The 20,881-nt window shown below is 46.4% G+C and overlaps 1 protein-coding gene across 3 annotated transcripts in view; it reads left to right on the forward strand.

The window, feature by feature from the left end:
- Positions 1–15,081: 15,081 nt before the first annotated feature.
- Positions 15,082–20,881, forward strand: part of LOC147986549 (F-box protein SKIP28-like) — a 30,260-nt gene continuing 24,460 nt past the window's right edge. For 2 of the 3 annotated variants that reach the window (XM_087544819.1, XM_087544818.1), the window contains exons 1-3: positions 15,082–15,516; positions 19,499–19,815; positions 20,252–20,586. In XM_087544819.1, the coding sequence (XP_087400945.1) occupies positions 15,169–15,516; positions 19,499–19,815; positions 20,252–20,543 (957 nt within the window). In that variant the 5' untranslated portion in view covers positions 15,082–15,168 and the 3' untranslated portion in view covers positions 20,544–20,586. Of the gene's footprint in view, positions 15,517–19,498; positions 19,816–20,251; positions 20,728–20,881 lie in introns of those variants that run through there. The other variant, XM_087544817.1, reaches the window with a different exon arrangement.

The raw sequence follows: 20,881 nt of genomic DNA on the forward strand, positions 1-20,881 counted from the left end.
AGATGATGGAGAGCGAAACACCTCCCCATGCCTCCCCGCCTCATGAGGCGGGCGACCCTGAGGTGTCGTCACGGAGGATTTCTCCTGATCCTCCAAAGCCAGAGGGTAATTCTTCGACCACCTGAAGTCCGGAGTATTCGGCTCCTAAGGAAAGCAACAGAAAGAGTCCGGGACTGTCCGGTGCGTGACCCGATGCACTGAAGGATCTTCTGGAGCAAGCGGCTATCTCAGAAGCGCATCGTACGCTAATGGGTACGGTGGTTGAGAGGATTTCATCCGCCGAAAGCGGGCTGCATGAAGCTTTTATGAGCTTGCTGAGAGGCTTTGAGGTACGCAAAGTAGTATATGTTTTTGATGGTACCACGGACGCTAAGTGTGCCATATGCAGATAGTAGCCCCTGAGACTCTGGTTGCTGAAATCGGCGGCAAACAGAGGATCATAGTCCCAGGTAATAATCATGTCGCCTTCATGTGCAGGTGGCTGAAGGTCCGGTGGCTAGCCGGACTGGTGAGTTTGCCGAGCTGAAGCGGCAACTTGATGCGGCAGATGCCGACATCGTGCTTGTCAACAAGCGGCTCGACGAGGCACAGGGTATGTGATTTCTCCGGTGATCAACACATAGTAAGAGGAGCATGATGCTAGTATTTTTACTATGTTGTGACTGCAGATGGAGCTGCCGTCGTGGAGACCCTTCGGGCGGAACTTGCCCGAGCTAAGGAACAAGCCATGAATAGTGATGCGGCCGCTCTGAAGGCGGTCGAAGAGCTGAGAGCCGAACAGGCTGCGCATTGCCAAAGCAAGGAAAAAATAGCCAAGATGGCCATTGAGTTGAAAGATGCCGCCGACCGTTACCAGCTTCTTGAAAAAGAAAGCCGAGTGAAGGCGACGGACCTGGAGAAGGCCATGGTAGTAGCCAAGGAAGCCCGCTCTAAAATCAGAGCGGCGAAGGAGTATGCCCCTCTTGATCAACTATGGAGTTCTGCAGACGCATACATGGATTTGGCAGCCAGTGCTGCTGATGCGGCCGAGTACTTCAAGGATCAAAAAGATCGTGAAGTGGAAAAGTTGTTCTGGTCACAGTTCAATGTTCCAGTGTGTCCGCCGCTGTTGAATGAGCAAATGGCCGAGTGGGCCGAGCTCCATAGATTGTCCGGGCTTGCCATGAGGTCTGTTGTGGATCATTTGTGGCCGGAAGGGCCAAGGCCGAATAGTTATTTTAGTGTGGTGCAACAATTCCTTGGTGCTGTGCCGCACATCGACGCTATGAAGAGGTCGGCGTGCATAGAGGGTGCGCGAATGGCACTTGCCCGTGTCAAGACATACTGGGCAGAGATGGAGGCCACCGCTATTGCAACCCAGAGTTCGGCCGTGGGCCGAGTATCTGCCGAGCACTACTTTGAAGAAGTCCTTGAAGGCGCTCGTTCAATAGAGGCTCAGTGCTCGAAGAATATTATGTTCTAGTGACATGTATTCCCATTGTAAAAACAATGTTTTATTGAATTATAAAGGTTGTGTTTATACTTTTGCCTAAAAGTATTATGATGCCTCATGTGCGGCCGTTTATGTATATATGTATATAACCTGAAAGTTTGCAGTCGTCGGCTTCAGCCCCCACGCATATAATGCGGGGGTGTTCGCAAAAAACGCGTATTCACACTTGATCCAACGTCTTGGTCCATTAAGGAGGTGGTAGCTCAGCGAACGAGGCAATCGGACTATATTGCTTTAACACTTTCACTTAGTCATAGGAGTTTGACGGTGGGACTACTATATAGCCCCTGGTACCTCCGCGCTCGTCCGAATACGAGGCGCGTACGTACATGACTGGAAAACGGCCCTTCGTTAATGCGGAGGAATCCCGAATATTCCGCTAAGTCATCGAGTGGTTGACCAGTCTCGCACTTTATCATGACAGTCAGTTTTTAGCTTTCTCTACTGAGGTGCTCATCCGGATGAACCAGGGCACAATCGCAGTAGTTCTCCCGGTGCCACCTTAGCTGATAGAGCGGAACGTAAGGTAGCAAAACACGGGAGCCGGGCAAACCCAACATTTGACCAATGACATGATTTGGAGCTGATGCATATAAGGCCAAACTCGCGACGCCGAACACTCCCTAAGGTATTCAGTCTTTATAACATATGCCGGGCTGAGCGATGCCATTGATAATGAACCCCGAGTGTCCAGGTACGTGCAATGCTCTAACGTGGCGAAATGCCAATAGCGTCAACATCCTTCTCGGTTATACTAAGTATCCGGAGGATGTGAACAACAAGAGACAGTAAAAAAGGTTTACGCAGGGTCTTAATCTTAAAAGAAACCTTTGAGTGGGTCCCTGCTGCACGTCTGCGTCTGTTTCTCCATTGTGCCGTATCCTGGACGGGTGTGGCATGATTGTCATCTGTAAAAGAGAAGAACTTAGGTGCACTAGTGCAGAACCGGGCAATAGCACCGGTTCGTAAGGCCCTTTAGTGCCAGTTCAGGAACCGGCACTAAAGGCCCCCCCCCTTTAGTACCGGTTCAGCACGAACCGGTGCTAAAGGGGAACCACGTGGCACGAGCCAGCTCCGGGGGCCGGGAGCCCTTTAGTACCGGTTGGTAACACCAACCGGTACTAAATGGTTGTGGGTTTTTGTTTTATTTTGTATTTTTCAATTAAATTTGTGTTATCAATTTAATTTAGGATTGTTTTACGTTATAATGAGTTGTAGTCGTCGTCATCATCATCATCATCGCATATTAATAAATAAATAAACTCTAGCTAGCTAAAAATCATCATAGTCGTCTAATTACCACTATTTAATCATCATAGTCATTACCGCTAGCTATCTAATCATCATCAACGCTGGCTAGCTTAAAGAGGAAACATTCACTTTGTAACAGAAGCAAAGATATCATCAAGTTCAACATAATCATCACCAACATCGAAGTTCAGGACACGGACATGAGACAAGTACTAATTAAGAGCATGAACTAGTAGCTACTGATCCTGCTGCTCCCTCTCAGGTAGAATAGCATAGAACATGTATAGCTCTCCTGATTCATCATACTGGAGCATGCAGATGAATCTGTCTCCTAATCTTGGGTTGCGCTTCTCCTTACTGCCCCCTAGTACTTCTCTGCGATCGTTAACAATTTTGCTCCAATCTTTCACTATTAAGCATTCTTCGCTTTCAGAAATCCTGAATGCACTCATATGCAATGTAGGAAATCTTGGTCGTAAGCTAACCATTGACATGCGACCTTTTGTCTCGATCCACTGAGGCACAACTGTCATTGGAAGTCCCTGTTGAAGAACATCGTATAGTAATTAATATACTAAGCAATGAAAGTTTAGCTTCAAAAATAATGTATGCAAAAGATGCACTAATTAAGGACAAATATTTAAAATCTTACCATCTTTCGATTATAGATGTGACCATAGTTCAATACGATCACCATTGGTCGCACGTTTTGAGTACTAACATTTCTAAGTTTAGGAAAAAAATTATCTTGACAGTATTAAGATCCTCAAGCCATGAAACATAATGACTTATCTCCTCGCAGTTTAGTTGAGCTCCGGGGCAGTAGTAGGTCCTGTCTACCAAGCGCCGGACATGTTTGCTTGAACCGAAATAAGCTGACAATACAAATTAGTTGTCAACTATTTTTGAATAAACTGTATGAAAGACATAAATATATGCATGCATGGTTGAGAAAAACTCACCAAATGGTAGAACTGGAGGCGTTTGCACATCGACCCAGATGTCTATATTACCTTCAATATCATCTTCCGGACGAATATCAAAGGCGATAACCATATCAGGCTCAAATGCATAAGCCTTGCATAGTGCTTGCCAAGTTTTGCATTCAAAATGGGTGTATGTGTCTCCATTATATAATTTGATGTTGAAAGTATATCCATGCTCCGTCTTCAAGTAAACTCTCTTTACCTCCATATCATCTATAGCACTAAAACCTATCTTATCCAAAACAAAAATTCTTGCATGGCAGGGGATGCGCTAGTAGAATAGTGAAAATTTAAAATTATAAGTTGAAGCAAATGAAGCATAAGTTTTGCATTCAAATAATAATTGACAAAGTGACTTACTGTATCAACTTCGAATGTCTCATCCAGCTTGATGCTGAAGCGCCTACCATCAACAAGGAAATTTTGGTCGCACAGGCCGCGCTGGTCTTCACAGTGTTTGCACATAATGAAATCTTTTTCGTCGTCAGATGACATTTCCTATGTTCATATAGGTGAAACATTAAACACCTATATCTAGCCAAATATATATTCATCTAACATTTGACATTAATATATCTAACTATATATTCAATTGACATTACTATATATTTAACTTTTCTATCTAATTCATCTAACATTCGACATTAATCTAACATTTATATAAACTCAAAATATATAAAAAATTAAATAAACAGAAAAACTCATTAACAAATAATATTTTAATTAGATCATCAAATCTCATATACCTAAATTTTCTTACTAAAAATAAACTAGTTATATTAATTATTGAACTAGTTCAAATCTCATATACCTAAATTTTCTTACTAAAAATAAACTAGTTATATTAATTATTGAACTAGTTCAAATCTCATATACCTAAATTTTCTTACTAAAAATAAACTAGTTATATTAATTGTTGAACTAGTTCAAATCTCATATACCTAAATTTTCTTATTAAAAATAAACTAGTTATATTAATTATTGAACTAGTTCAAATCTCATATACCTAAATTTTCTTACTAAAAATAAACTAGTTATATTAATTATTCAACTAGTTCTAATCTCTAGTTCGACAACTTTTCTATCTAGCTAGCTAATTCATCTAACATTCGACATTAATCTAACATTCGATCATCTAATTAACTTTTCTAAAAAACAGAAAATAAGTAAAAAAAATGTGTGTGTGTGTATGTGTGTGTATGCGTGTGTGGTATATGTGTGTGTGTGTGCGGCCCCGTACGCCGCCGCCCCGTACGTACGAGCGGGGGCGCCGGTGTGTGTGTGTATGTGTGTGTATGTGTGTGCGGGTGCGAGAGAGACGTACGGCCGCGGCGATGACGACGGACGGCGGCGGCGTTCGGGGCGGCAGCGCGAGACGACGACGACGACGGGCGGCGGCGGGGACAGCGACAATGACGACGGACGACGGGCGACGGGCGGCGACGACGGGATCGAGCGGCGCGTGCGGCGATGTCTCGCGAGAGGTTGGAGACGAAGTGGGGAGATGAAACTGAAATTTTCGTAACTGCTATATATATATGATGGGCCTTTAGTACCGATTCGTGGCTCCAACCGGTACTAAAGGCCTATTTTCGCCAAGCCAAGCGGCGGGAAACGAAGGCTTTTAGTACCGGTTGGAGCCACCAACCGGTACTAAAGGCCTTGCGCTGCCACCCCAAAGTTTAGTCCCACCTCGCCCGGCGAAGGGCAGCCGCACTTGTTTATAAACCCAGCCGCGGCTACCTCTTCGAACTCCTCTATATAGCAGGCTTCTCGGCCTAATTAATTAGGGCGCGCTGCCTTGTGAGCCTACTGGCCCTTCTGGGCCTGCATTAGCACACCCTAGGTCTGGCAGGCCCACTGGGCAGCGTGCCAACAAATATTTTTATATAGTTTTTTCTTTTCTGCATTACTTATTTTCTTCTATTTATTTTTGAGTAGTTTTTTATATAGTTTTTTCTTTTCTGCATTATTTATTTTCTTCTATTTATTTTTAAGTAATTTTTTTGTATAGTTTTTTTATTTTCTGCATTATTTATTTTCTTCTATTTATTTTCTTCTGGAAATTGAATGCTGCATACTGAAAAATTAGGTAAATGACCGAAAAACAACAAATGATGTCAGAACATATTGGAATTGATGACATCGCTTTAAATGCTGGATACTGAACACAAAAGAAGTCTGGAGTTCAAATAAGTTTAAAAAACATTGAAGTGGCCATGTAATAGATGAAGTGCGTCCAGTTTTTGCCGTGACCCTCTCTACTCTTTCGCGCATGCTTTGCGGGTGATATGATGATACCATGCCAAGTTTCAACATTTTCAGGATTCATTTTGTAGTGATTTTCAATTTCACGGTCATTTAGCTCTCTAAACAATTAGGTAAATGACCGAAAAACAACAAATGATGTCAGAACATGTTGGAAATTGATGACGTCGCTTTAAATGCTGCATACTGAACACAAAAGAAGTCCGGAGTTCAAATAAGTTTAAAAAACATTGAAGTGACCATGTAACAGATGAGTTCTCGTCTGAAACCCTGATACTCGGAAAGAGTATGTCCAGTTTGTACACGAAGTGTGTCCAGTTTTTGCCGTGACCTTCTCTACTCTTTCGCGCATGCTATGCGGGTGATATGATGATACCATGCCAAGTTTCAACATTTTCAGGATTCATTTTGTAGTGATTTTTAATTTCACGGTCATTTAGCTCTCTAAACAATTAGGTAAATGACCGAAAAACAACAAATGATGTCAAAACATGTTGGAAATTGATGACGTCGCTTTAAATGTTGCATACTGAACACAAAAGAAGTCCGGAGTTCAAATAAGTTATTAAAAATAAAAAAGAGGTGCAATGTTGGTTAATTTGCTTCAAGCCATTCGGAATAGTGTAGACTGCGCTGCACATAGCTCAGTGCAATCTATGCTATTCCGCAAGGCTTGAAGCTAATCAATATGTAGGTGAGCATTGCAACTCTTCGTCATTGTCTGTGCACTCACGGCTTATAAACCGCTCATACTGCCTCTCTCTTGGCGAAGATCACAAGATAGTTTGGTTAAATTGCATTACTTGTAAGTCCAGTTAACATGGATGCTTATGATGCAAGAGCAACAGCAAAAATGAAAATTGGCACAAATAGGTAGTTGTGTAACTAAAATAGGTAGGAGGAGAGATAGCTCTTATGTCACAAAAAAGAAGTTGTATCAAACCTTTTATGTCGGATCTAGAACAAACCAATCGGTATCGCCATCATACAGCCCAACCGTGGCTCGTGATGCATATATATATATATATATATATATATATATATGCATATCAAATGCACGGTTGGACGTATGATGGCGAATCCGAATGATTTGTATTCAGTCGATGAACTGGTAGATGTATGCAGTCGATGAACTGGTAGATGTATGTAGTCGATGAACTGAAAGACTTATGCAGGGAAGGCGAGAGGTGGGCTATATATAGGGTCGTCTGGCTCACAAAGTGATTGTGGTAGTTTCGATCCAACGACTCACATGAGCTAGGAAGAAACACACCCTTGATCCAACGACTCGCAAGAGCTAGAAAGAAACACACGATCCGTGTGATTCTTCCTGATTGGTGGGATGCACATTAGTACCCACTCCGGACTCCGAAACCCTGATACTCGGAAAGCGTTTGTCCAGTTTGTACACGAAGTGCGTCCAGTTTTTGTCGTGACCCTCTCTACTCTTTCGCGCATGCTATGCGGGTGATATGATGATACCATGCCAAGTTTCAACATTTTCAGGATTCATTTTGTAGTGATTTTCAAATTCACGGTCATTTAACTCTCTAAACAATTAGGTAAATGACCGAAAAACAACAAATGATGTCAGAACATGTTGGAAATTGATGACGTCACTTTAAATGCTGCATACTGAACACAAAAGAAGTCCGGAGTTTAAATAAGTTATTAAAAATAAAAAAGAGGTGCAATGCTGGTTAATTTGCTTCAAGCCATTCGGAATAGGGTAGACTGCACTGCACATAGCTCAGTGCAATCTATGCTATTCCGCAAGGCTTGAAGCTAATCAACATGTAGGTGAGCATTGCAACTCTTCGTCATTGTCTGTGCACTCACGGCTTATAAACCGCTCATACTGCCTCTCTCTTGGCGAGGTGGGACTAAAAACAGCTTGCCATAACCTCATTAGTACCGGTTCGTGGTACGAACCGGCACTAAATGGTGATGGTGGGGCCATAGCCTGACCGCAGGCTGACACAACCTCTTTAGTACCGGTTCGTGGCATGAACCGGTACTAAAGGTTCGCCACGAACCGGTACTATTGATCGCCGCCACGGACCGGCACTAATGTACACATTAGTGCCGGCTCTAATTCAAACCGGCACTAATGTGCTTCACGTTTGACCCTTTTTCTACTAGTGGTGAAAGTTGTCGTGCCAAAAAATTGGTTATTCTCAATAAACCATTAAAATTCAAGATAAGTCAAGTTGAGCCGAACTAGCCCTGATTACACGCGGGAAGCCCCTGGTGCCGTCTATGGGGGTATAACCATCAAACCAATCTCAGGTTTATCTAAGCTGTTATAGCTAGTAATGCGCCGGACTCGTCTAGCCGTGTCCGCGGTCTTGACGACCGATCCTTTATTCTGATTGGAGGGGCCATTTAGTGTTCGGCTATTAAAGCCGTCGCACATTCTTCCGCTCGTAAGGAACGTTCAATGTTTCCGCCAATGGTGATGATGCCACGTGGATCGGGCATCTTAAGCTTGAGAGAAGCGTAATGAGGTACTGCATTAAAACGAGCGAAAGCTGCTCTTCCGAGTAGTGCTTAATAGCCACTTCAGAATGGAGCAATGTCGAAGGTTAACTTTTTGCTTCGGAAGTTGTCGGGAGAACCGAATACAACCTCTAGTAATAGAGAGCCCGTGCAGCGGGCCTCTGGGCCTGGTATTACTCCCTTGAAGGTAGTATTACTGTGGCTGATTTTTGTCGGGTCTATCCCCGTTTTGCGGACTGTGTCCTGATATATCAGATTTAGACTACTGTCGTCGTCCATAAGGACTCGTGTGAGATGGTATCATTGGGTCTAAAACCAAGGCAACCAATCCTTTGTGCCGGATGCTTGTCAGGTGATCCCTGCGATCAAAAGTGATCGGGCAGGCCAACCAGGGGTTGAACTTAGGGGTGACGGGCTCTACGGCGCGTGTGTCTCAGAGTGCATGTTTGCTTCTCCTCTTCGTCACGTGGATCATGTTTACTGTTTTAACCTTTGGTGGGAATTTTTTCTGTCCCCCAGTGCTTTGCTGGCGAGGTTCGTCCTCGTCTTCGCTTGGTGTCTCCCTCCCCTTGTGTTCGGCGTTTAGCTTACCTGCCTGCTTGAAGACCCAGCATTCTCTATGGGTGTGATTTGCAGGTTTGTCGGGGGTGCCATGAATCTGACATAGTTTGTCTAGAATCTTGTTTAGGCTGGACGCTCCATCTCTGCTGCCTTTGAAAGGCTTTTTCCGCTGACCCGGTCGAGAGCCCCTGAATCCGGCGTTTACCGCCGTGCTATCTGGGCTGTCTTCTTTATTTCGATGCTTGCTTTTACTGCGTCGTGGTTTTCCATTGCCATCCCTGACTTTGGATGTGCCTAGGTCGCTGGTGCTACTACGGGCTAGCCAGCTATCTTCGCCCGCGCAAAAGTGGGCCATGAGGCTTGTCAGGGCTGCCATTGTTCTCGGTTTTTCTTGGCCGAGATGTCTGGCGAGCCATTCGTCTCGGACGCTGTGCTTGAAAGCTGCTAAGGCTTCTGCGTCCGGGCAGTTGACGATTTGGTTCTTCTTAGTGAGAAACCTGTTCCAAAGCTTTTGGGCTGACTCTCCGGGCTGTTGTATTATATGACTTAAATCGTCTGCATCCGGAGGTCGGACATAGGTCCCTTAAAAATTAGCCCGAAAAGCATCCTCGAGCTCCTCCCAACTTCCAATTGAGTTTTCGGGGAGGCTTTTCAGCCAGTGCCGAGCTGGTCCTTTAAGCTTGAGGGGCAAGTACTTGATGGCGTGGAGATCGTCTCCGCGAGCCATATGGATATGGAGGATAAAGTCCTCAATCCAGACTCCAGGGTCTGTGTTCCGTCGTATGCCTCTATGTTCACTGGTTTGAATCCTTCTGGAAATTCGTGGTCCAGCACCTCATCGATGAAACATAGGGGGTGTGCGGCACCCCTGTATTTGGATGTGTCATGGCGTTCGGACGGTTGTAGTATTCGGTTTTGATTTTGTGCCGGAGCGCGCTTCCTAGATCCATAGATGGATCTGGTCGCGCTGGTCTTCTGATGCAAGTCGTCATGTGAAGCGTGTGCTGACTTATGTGCGGCCTTGTTAGCCGCTCTATCGCGGCCACAAGGTGGTTGATCCAACCGGTCGGCCGTTTTATTTTTCGGCTGTGTGGGCTCTAAGGCCTCATCATCAAATTCAGGCAACAGCTTGCGCTTTGGATAGCTCTTTGTGTGGTAACTACCACCATACTTTTCTTCATTGTCGAGCACTTTGTTCCATCTATTGTTGAGCGTATTCTGCGTGGCCTTAAGCCTTTGCTTCTGCTTCTTCAGACTCCTCGCGGTGGCAATAAGCCTTCTGTGGAGGTTCGCTTGTTCCAAGTGCCTTTCCGGGATGATGTGCGCATCTTCGTCTGGACTGTTTTCCTCTCCGGAGGGAGCTTTATCCTCGGCGTCACCGTGTTCGGACAGCGGATCCATACTATGTTCGCCATTTGCTGGTTCATCCTGCTCTGCCGCTGGGTCAATGTGGTCATCGTTTCCTCTGGAGTCGACTGGGGTGTTATTTTCTCTTTTGCTGTTATCGCTGTTTTTGTCGAGGCGGGATTTGGAGCGGCGCCTACGCCAACATTTTGTTTGCTTCTCGATGGAGCTGTTCTTCGCTGCTTCCTTCCGTTCCTCGTCATTGTTTTATTTGGGTGTATCCACCATGTATATGTCATGTGATGAAGTGGCTGTCCAGCGCCCTGTGGGCGATGGTTCCTGTTCTTCTCCTGCATCGTCGTCCATGCCGTCGATGTCTTCTGAGTCGAAATCGAGCATGTCGGTTAAATCGTCGACAGTGGCTACTAAGTGGGTGGTGGGTGGGCAGCGAATTTCTTCATCGTCCGCATCCCATTCTAGCCGGACATAGTTCGGCCAAGGTTCTCCTGACAAGGAGAGAGACCTTAACGAATTCAGCACGTCGCCGAAAGACGAGTGCCGAAAGATATCCGCGGAGGTAAACTCCATGATCGGCGCCCAATCGGATTCGATAGGCACGGACGCAGGCGGCTCGGAGTCCGTGGCCGGAGACGAATCCAGTGGTTCGGCAACACGGCTCTCGTAAGGGGTGAAGTCAGTATCCGGCTCTATCGCCACTGAGAGTGCGGCCTCCATGGCGGGGTCTATCCACCCGTCCTCGGATGGCGCAATTTGCTCCGGATTGAGGGCCGGAGTAGTTGCAGGTGTGATCTCCCGAACACTGTCCGACGACAGAGCTAAATCATGCTCGTCATGATCGTGCGGCGCACCTGACATGGGCTCGAATCCGTCGAAGATCAAATCTCCGCGGATGTCGGCAGTGTAGTTCAAGTTTCCGAACCTGACCTGGTGGCCAGGGGCGTAGCTCTCGATCTGCTCCAGATGGCCAAGCGAGTTAGCCCGCAGTGCGAAGCCGCCGAATACGAAGATCTGTCCGGGGAGGAAAACCTCACCCTGAACCGCATCGTTACCGATGATCGAAGGAGCCATCAAGCCTTATGGTGACGGCACAGTGGAACTCTCAATGAAAGCACCAATGTCGGTGTCAAAATCGGCGGATCTCTGGTAGGGGGTCCCGAACTGTGCGTCTAAGGCGGATGGTAACAGGAGGCGGGGGACACGATGTTTACCCAGGTTCGAGCCCTCTCGGTGGAGGTAATACCCTACTTACTGCTTGATTGATCTTGATGATATGAGTATTACAAGACTTGATCTACCACGAGATGGTAGAGGCTAAACCCTAAAAGCTTGCCTATGGTATGATTGTTGTTGTCCTACGGACTAAACCCTCCGGTTTATATAGACACCGGAGGGGGATAGGGTTATACAGAGTCGGTTACAAGGGAGGAGATCTACATATCCGTATTGCCAAGCTTGCCTTCCACACCAAAGAGAGTCTCATCCGGACACGAAACGAAGTCTTCAATCTTGTATCTTCATAGTCCAACAGTCCGGCCAAAGGATATAGTCCGGCTGTCCGGAGACCCCGTAATCCAGGACTCCCTCAAAGGGTTAATTAGATAAATGCCACTCCAATTCTGATGATTTAGAAAAATGCCACTGTAATTTACAAACTCCAAAAAATGCCACTCCCAAGTGTTTTACAGTACATTGAAGTGGCATTTTTCGAAGTTTGTAAATTACAGTGGCATTTTTCTGAATCACCAGAATTGAAGTGGCATTTATCTATTAACCCTTTTATGAAATGTAATACATATCTTCTTAGTCAATTGAAGACCTAAAAATCCATGTCCGATTTATAAACCCAACCGGAAAGAGATAAAAAGTCTGTACTACTTATGGCTTTTCCCTTTGAATTGACTACTCTTTATGACATGCTTAGTGCCTACCTCGACCCCTCTAGTAAATCTACTTGCACTGTTTCCTTGTAATCCGTCTAAACAACTAATCACATCTTTAGTACCATTGTTGCTCTATGGACTAATTTTCATTTTTGTCTTCACCCAAAAGAAAAAGCAGAATATTGTGTGCATGCAAAAAAAATATGGTCAACTCCCCAATATCTCCGCAGTTCGTGCCTCTGGCACCACATGGCGACCTGAGAGGGGTTAGTCTTCCTAACCTTCAGGAAGTGCCGCATTTATCTTTTTGCGTTTCTGAAAAGGGGGTTAATGCCAAAAAAATGGCAAGTTAATCTTTAGTGAGGCCAAAATGTTGACTATTGATTGGTTGATTGCTAAGGTGTGTTGGATTCACCGGCTATCCCTTGGCAGGATAGGATTAGTCAGTTTTTGGATGGTCGCTCCACATTTGATTCAAAATACGAGAGGGGTAAGCAATCACATTCCCATCTATTCCCTCCAAAACCTAATTGAACTCATTCCATAAAATCTACCCCACAGGGCAACCACCCTAGTATCGCTCCACTTTTCTCATCCTATAAATGTTCCGCTCACTCCCGCGCATCCTCTTGACCCCCTGTTGCCCTCCTCCTCCGACGTCATCGGGGGAGGGCATTTTGTCATGCAAGTTCGTTTCCCCGCTCCCCGTCATCTCTGACTTGGAGTTCGACTAGGCGCTAGATCCGTGTGGAAACAGAGGTTAGATCCACTCGAGCCCCGCATTACTCGGTTAGTCATCCTTTGTCGGAGAGCCAACATCGTTAGCGGTTGGGGCGCAAAGATGAATGTGAGCAACCAAATTCTCAACCTATTCCCTCTACCCCTGGTTGATCTCATCAATAAAATCTACCTAATAGGGGCAACCACCCTAAGTTTGCTTGGCTCGTCTCGCCCTAGAATTTTTTCGCTCACCCCGCGAGCGAACCAAATCTATCACCAGCACTGCCCCCTTGCCCCTCTTACCACTCCCCGGATGAAGGTATCGACGATGATGGTTGAAACAGGGGGCAGCGGTGGCTAAACTCATCTTGCAGTCACATCCCTCCGCGTCCTAAGTCACCCCTCTCCTCCCGCTATATCCTCTGGAGTTGCAGTTCAAGCTACCATGCATGTGATTGATTCGGACAGGGAGCCCCCCACCATGTCATCTATTTGTGAGGAGAGCCTGAATATGGCATCGGTAGTCGGCGGCGGCTCATTGGTGTTCTGGTCCAATGTATGCTCATTGAACGAGCACACCACTAGTGGACTCTATGGCGTCCATCGATCGTCAGTCCATTCAACCTCATGCAATATCATTGAGGGCATGTCATTGGGGTACCAGCTGAAGAAGGATGTAGTTATTGAGCTGGCATGATCCTGAACACCTTCAGAAGCAAACTGATGTTTAAATTTTCTGACAACCTGTGTGAGCTTTGAAGGGTAGCATGTTAGACAAAGATTTTTTTGGCTTCTTGACCATAAGCTAGAGATGACAATGAGAAAGCACATCAAAGAAGAAGATGAGATGAGAAGATTGGATGACTAATCACTAAACTTATTGACATATTCGTTATTTCTCTTTGATTTGCAAATATGTTGAATCAATCAGGACTATAATGAAAAATGCACGATTATTCAAGTTCCTAGTATTTCCTAATATGAACACCACAAAACATTCATGAGATGGGACACCACAAACGATGTGCGGGTCTTAGAAGTGTACATCTCGTTGGTGAATGTTCATGCTTCTCCCCTTAGGTCGGTTCCTTTTGCATGCTCAGGCCGGATCAACTTGAGCTACACAACAATAACAAAATCACAAATACACCAATGGATTGTAACAAACCTTCTTCATGCTTGGTTTTTATTGCTATGAACGCGGTGTTGAGTATATGAGAATACATACGATTATATAGTAACCTACCGAACCTATAGAGTCCTAAGCAATGATTAGTTTTGGTCTGAATCGGAAAAAATCGGGGACACTAGATGAAGAAGATGAATATGACATGCAGGGTAGGGACGTCATTGAAAGTAGCTTATTGAACAGGCTCAGGGTCAGGATTGATCGGGATTGGCAAGCACATGGTGTCAATTTCAGGGATTATAAAGTCATGGTTTGATTCCGATGGACTGTACAAATTTAAGGTTTTTTTGGGCACATTTGCTATCGATAAGTTGCCTAGAAACAAATGGGTGAAAGTCTAGAAGAAAGGAAGGTGAGGCGTAGCTCCATGGCCGAGCCGAGGGCGCCCCGATGAGCGACAAGGCGTGGTGTCGCTAACTCGGTTGAGCTCGAAGTGAACTGGATCCGGGGAAGACACAGCGGCGATGACACAAGTGGAGGGGAGTCTAAGACTTGATGGTTTGGGGGTGCGCGGTGGGCTGTCGATGCTGAGAAAAGGATGAAGGCGGCGTTGGTGGTGGGGGAGAGGGGGCCTATAGGAAAGCTCGGGTAATAGCAACATGGCGTGGCGCTAGTCACGGGCGAGAGCACCGGTCGCGAGTGACGGCAACAGGTGGGTCGACCAGCATTAGATTGGATGGTTGGAAGAAGGGCTAGCGGAGGAAGAAGTTACAGGAGCCGTTGAATTCAAATCAAACGGCTAAAAATTCAGCTTACATTTTTTTCAAGCAACTTAACTATAGTTGAGTCTTTTTTCCAGACTTCACTTCCGTGGATGCAATCTACCCGACCAAACGGACAAATTCGGACGAACCAAACTCACATTTGATTTCCTCTTCTGCCGGTGTTTCCTCCTCGTCATGCCACGGCAGTCGGCAGCCAGTGAGTGAAGTCAGTAAGTCACCACAGACCACACAAATGCTTCCGACCACGGCGACCGCCTCAACGCCTCCGCCGCCACCGGCCCCGCCGCCTGGCGAGCCGCACGCTGCCCTGTTCCTCGCCCTGGGCTACATGCGGCTGCCTGAGCTGCTAGCCTGCTGGCGCGTATGCCGCCTCCTCGGCGAGGCCGTCGCGGGGGACCCCCTCCTGTGGCGCCGCCTCGCGGTAGAGCCGCCGCTCAGCGGCCGGGTGACCGACCAAGTCCTCCTCAAGCTGACTGCGAGGGCGGAGGGGACGCTGCGGTCTCTCCGCCTGTTCGGGTGCCTCCACGTTTCCGACACCGGCCTGCTCCGCGTCGTCGAGCACAATCCCTGCGTCACCGAGGTATTGGGAGGTTTCCGGCGCGTGGTTGTTTCCTCTAATTGAAGTGTCTGAGGTTGTGAATTGGTGAATGAGTTGCATTCTTGGGTGTGGAGTCGGTGGCGCGCGCGCAGTGTTTGTTGTTATGCCTGGCGTGGTGGTTGCATAGGTTCAACAACTCAGCTCATGTTTCCATGACTAGGATGCAATCATTCTTTATTTATTCTAGAACTGGAATTGACCCGACTGCAGAATCCTCATCAAACCGCATCACTTGCTGAATTACAGCTATTGGATCATTTAGTGGAACAATTTAGGCTATGAGATGTGAATGCTATGACAAATAAACCATTGCCAGTCGATGTGTGCTTTTCTCCTGGTGTTGTACGGTTTGTTCACCGGAGGCTGGGGCCGGCAAGTTGAGTAGGCGTCGTGGTCTGTGTGGGTAGGCAGCAGGAGATCGAGAAACTAGAGAACTAGATTGGGTTGAGAAAGCATATGAGAAGAGAGACTTCTCTCACTGCTTGTCCTCAATGATACAATGGGTATGCTTTTATAGCATATATGCCTAGGACTCAAATCAATTAACTAGTAGTACAAGTACTTTATCTAAACTGGGCAGGACATGGATTGATTTTCTATTTAACCTCTGTTTTCTACGCCTCAGCTGCTGCTTGCTGAATCGGAGTTGATCTCTGCTTGTGTAGAGTTGTGATCAGACTCATCAAGCTGCTCCTGATCCTGTCTTGCCTGCAGGTCGGGCACAATTTACCTGCTGTTCCTGGACTACTTGTGTGACTCCTCATACTCTGTGAACTAGTTTGACTCAACAACATAGATAGATAAGCTCATATGAGCTTCGTGAACCAGAGAGACAGAGCCCATGCTGTGTATGTATCAACTATGAAGAAACACATACCACTTTTGCAAGGAATAAATCTGCTACATTTTACTGGTACGAACTTGGACGTGATGTTGTCTAAGAAACTAAGCCTTTTCTTTGCTGTATATGATTAATTTAGGCTGGTTGGGATGCCCGTACAAACCTTTTCACATGCACCATAGAAAAGATGGCAGTTCAGTTGATTAATTGCTGCTACTTGCGCTAGGCAAAACGTTGTACCTATCGACAATAAAAGAACACATAGCTAGGCACCCCCTGATATATATGCTATTAATGCTTTGGTAGTGTAGAACACGGCACTAATTAGTACTCAGTCACTTCAACTTCAGAACTATCATGGCCTAATGACGTGGCGTCTCGACCCCGCGCCGCCTCCTCTGAGGCGACTCGGGGGCAAACCCTAATCGCCTCGACCCGCTCCTCCCTGCGCGTCCCCCCTCTCCGCCGCCGCCTGAGGTACTCACCGGCGCCGCCGCGTGGTACTGGTGAAGGTGGCGGCGGGGATCCAGGCGTCTCCTCCTCAGGCGGGGAGCCTCGGATCCATGGCGGCGGCCCTGGCTGGTGACACGCGGCGCAGCTTGGCGGCGGGCGGCGCCGGCGTGGACAGGTGGGCCACTTCCCTGGCCATGTGGATGGCGTGGAGGTGGTGGGCTTCGGCTGCGGCGGCGGTTCCTCGCTGGATATTGGTGGCCATGGTGATGTTCGTCCTCGACCCCGATCTACTCCGATCTGCAGCGGATCCGGCTCTTCGTGGCTTCGGTCACCGTTCTTGGGTGCTCGCCTTGCAGATCCGGTGGCTGGAAGGGTTTCGGGGGAATCTCTTGGCCGGCGTGGCGGCCACTCCGATGGCAGTGCCTTTGGGTGTTGCTTCCCTCGTTGGAGGCTTCGGAGAGGACCTCCTTCCTTCCACCCCTCCCAGGAGCTCAGGTGAAAACCTCAGACCCCCCTGTTCCAAGCGACGACGACACCACGGTGGCGTGCTCCTTCCTGAAGGCGTTGCTTGGGGGCTGCTCAAGCGGCGGTGGAAGTGGCGGCGGTTCGGTGTCGACACATGCATTCTGGTCAGCTTCATCTTGGAGGCTGCGACGACGTAGGCGACGCTCGTTTGGTGGAGCTACTGCCGATGGTCGAGGCATCGTCGGCAGTCTGCGCCATCAGGCTCAGGGTGCTCAGGGGGAAACCCCAGATCTGGGTCTTCCGGATCGGATGATGATGGCGTTCTATCGCTTTCCCTTCCGGGGGCATCGTTTTGGAGCAAGTGCTGGCTGGAGGGATGGTGGAGCGGTGCTTCATCTCACACATTGATGGCGGCGGAGATCGATGGCATGGCGCTGTGGAGACTCGGCGTCCGATGCACGGAGATGGGCTCGCGCAGGAGGAGGTTGCTGTCTGGCGTCATGGTGACGTTGATGGCAGAGTGGCCAGACAAACTAGAAGCCTCAATATGATCTGAAGACCTATGGAAGATGGCGGCGATGACACACGAGTGCGTCTGACCGGATTGTGCCCCAGACCCGGTATGTGGCTCGGCTGGGGCTTCCGAATGAGTTTCGGCTTCCGGCTTTTGATGTTAGGCTTAGGTGAGTGGTTTGGGTAGTGGCCCAGCTAGCACCCCTTCATCATATTGGATAGGAGTAGCGGCATATGTTGCCAAGATGGTGGATTCAGGCACATTGTTGTAATAATTTGTAAGGTCCTCGAGAATAATCAATAAAGTGGCCGTATGCATCTCCCAGATGCAGAGGCCGGGGGTCATCCTCCTTTTCTAAAAAAAAATGGCCTAATGACGTGAAGAAATTCCAAATACCGGCAATGTCTAGCTAATGTGATTTTTTCTTAATGCCGGCATTGACAAGAAGACTTCACGTGAATAAAACAGATCATCAGTCGGATTAGCGGATCGAGAGAGAACAGATTGGGGCGGCACTGGATTGTAGAGTTAGGATGCGGCGCTGGTACTTAGTCATGTCCTTTTGGCATTTCTTAAATCACACAACTTCATTGTTGTGAAACAGCTGCGGATGCAGAATCACTGCAGGGTTCGGTATAGTGAGGTTACAGATCTGGTTGGATCTCTCTCCCTCGCTTTCCCTGGAGTGGAATTTCTAAATGCTTCATATTATTTTGCTTGCCTTTGCTCATGGTGATAGTGACTGGGGTTAGGGCCTTAGGGGTAGAATCAATATTGGCATTAGTACGTATAAATGTATGGAGTGATTGGATGCTTGATAGATATCCTGGGATATGTATTTTCTTACACAGTACATTGCACTGGAATTTTTTTTTTTACTCTTGTCTACAAATTTCGGTAGCACTTAGACCACTGCAATGTTTGCAAATTATATCTGATGCTACCTTCAATCTGGCTGCTTTGATATTAAATTGTTAACCTGCTTGGCTGTTTTGCCTTTTTTAAGGACAAATCCTCAGTTCAGAAACTTGTGGATTACGTAAGTGTAGCATTATCGATCCAGGGGTAAAATTAGCATGGTCAGTTTGCCAATTGCCACATCTAACTTCCAAAATGGAGAGGGTTGGCCAGTCAGGCATACATGAAATTTATTTTTCTTTTTCAACTACATAATCCTGAAACTATCCATTACTGGTATACATTGCTTTCCTTTCCAAAGCAAACTGTAAGCACTCCCCAAATACCAAAAGTGCCTTCAGAAAAAGATTCTCCCTAGACATGCTGGGAAAGTTTTGAGTTACTAATGTGAAGCATTTTTATTTCGGAATCATGGTAATTGATCCCAACTTCATATGGAACACTAATGGCTTGTTTAGTTGCCCCTTTTGATTTTGTGCAGTGATTCTGGGTTTCTAGCAAAGTAAAAATGGCAAATTCTTCTCTGAATTGATTACTAATATGGAACCTTCATGCCATCTTAGCCTCTGGTTATTGATCTTGATGAACTCCAGCATTTACAGTTCTTCTATATTTGCTTGATTGCTAATTTGTTATCAGAATCGTGGTTATATGCACGTGATAGAAACTCTATGATGATTATACTATTACCAAGGGTTTTAGCTCACTTCCTCCTGTGCAGTAGCTGCATGTACCTCTAAATGCATTTAATCTAACTTACTCTTAACTTGCAGATTTATGTTCCTGGATGTACAGGCTTGACTGGTGATGGGGTGGTGAACATTGTTCAGCTTCTGCACGAACACAAGGGAAATATAAGTCGTCTCCGACTCGATGGCATTAGCAGGATGAGTAAGCACCATCTTGATATTATCATGTCTCTCATGTGCAAAGGAAACCCACAAGGGCAACAAGATGGAATCCCACTTTTCTACAACCATAGAGCCCGTGAAGCGCTGAACACCAATGATGAACGCCCTATTGATGTTGATGTTTGCTCAGTGTGTGCGAATGTCAGGCTTGTGTTTGATTGTACGAGGGATGACTGTAGGTATGCAACCTCTGATCCTCTAAATTCCCACGAGATCTTCTCTTTGGGAATAGCCTTAGTAGTGTATATTGGACTAATTGTGATTGCTTGATTCCTTATCCGTTCTGCTAGTTCAAGATTCATCTTTGATTTGTGATGGTCAGTGCTCATAGACATTGCTCGCCATTTTGCTCTCTCCTGTGGTTGTGGAACAGCTGACTTGGTTTTTTTTAATGAATGGCCTTTTAAGTGATGGCCCTGAAGCTCATTTATTTGCACTATGGGGCTATGGGCTACATGAAATCAACTTAGTTCTGTTACCTGTTTTGTTGCTCTTGTCTCGAGAATAACTGATGCAGACATTTAGGCATCCTTGTATTTCTACAGCTCTAATGAGTTCGACACGAATCAGTTAAGGTTTGTACACCTCCATATTGACAGTTTGGTTATATTTCAGGAAAGTGAGGGACAGCTTGTGGCGGTGCCGAGGCTGCTACTTCTGCTTTCCTAGATGCGAAAAATGTGGTGGCTGTATCAGTCCGGAGGATCTAGTCGAGGCTGATCTTGCTTGTTCAGATCTTATGTGCTTGGATTGTTGGCTTACGGTCCCTAAATGCAGCACATGCAATCGGCCTTACTGTGAGAGGCATGAAAATTTGATGGTGTCCTTGTCGATGGCTGGCCAGTTTTCATGCCAGCGTTGCAAGGAGCTCGGCTCATCACACGAGAGTCAGGAAGATGACTATTAGAAGTGAGCTTTCCACCCCTCTTCTGTTACTGCAAACACTTGAGGTACTTACTAAGAATTCTGTACTAGCATTTGCTATTGGATTTTACCGACGCTTCGAGCTTACAATGCTAGCTGAACATATCATGATGCTGAATTATATACCGATGTTTGTCAAATGAAGCAGATACATATTTCATGGACCAGTTAAACTGATTGTCTGAATGACAGTCCAATGGTCACAACTGGTGTACGCATGCCAGTGGACGCCTTAATTTTGCTGGCATTTTGAACATTATTATAATCGAATCATGACAGCATATCATTCACCTTCACTGAGCATTTAGCCCATTGGAATAT

This window comes from Triticum urartu, chromosome 2A, assembly GCF_056163025.1.
Source record: "Triticum urartu cultivar PI428250 chromosome 2A, HENAU_Tu73, whole genome shotgun sequence".
Taxonomy (NCBI): Eukaryota; Viridiplantae; Streptophyta; class Magnoliopsida; order Poales; family Poaceae; genus Triticum; species Triticum urartu.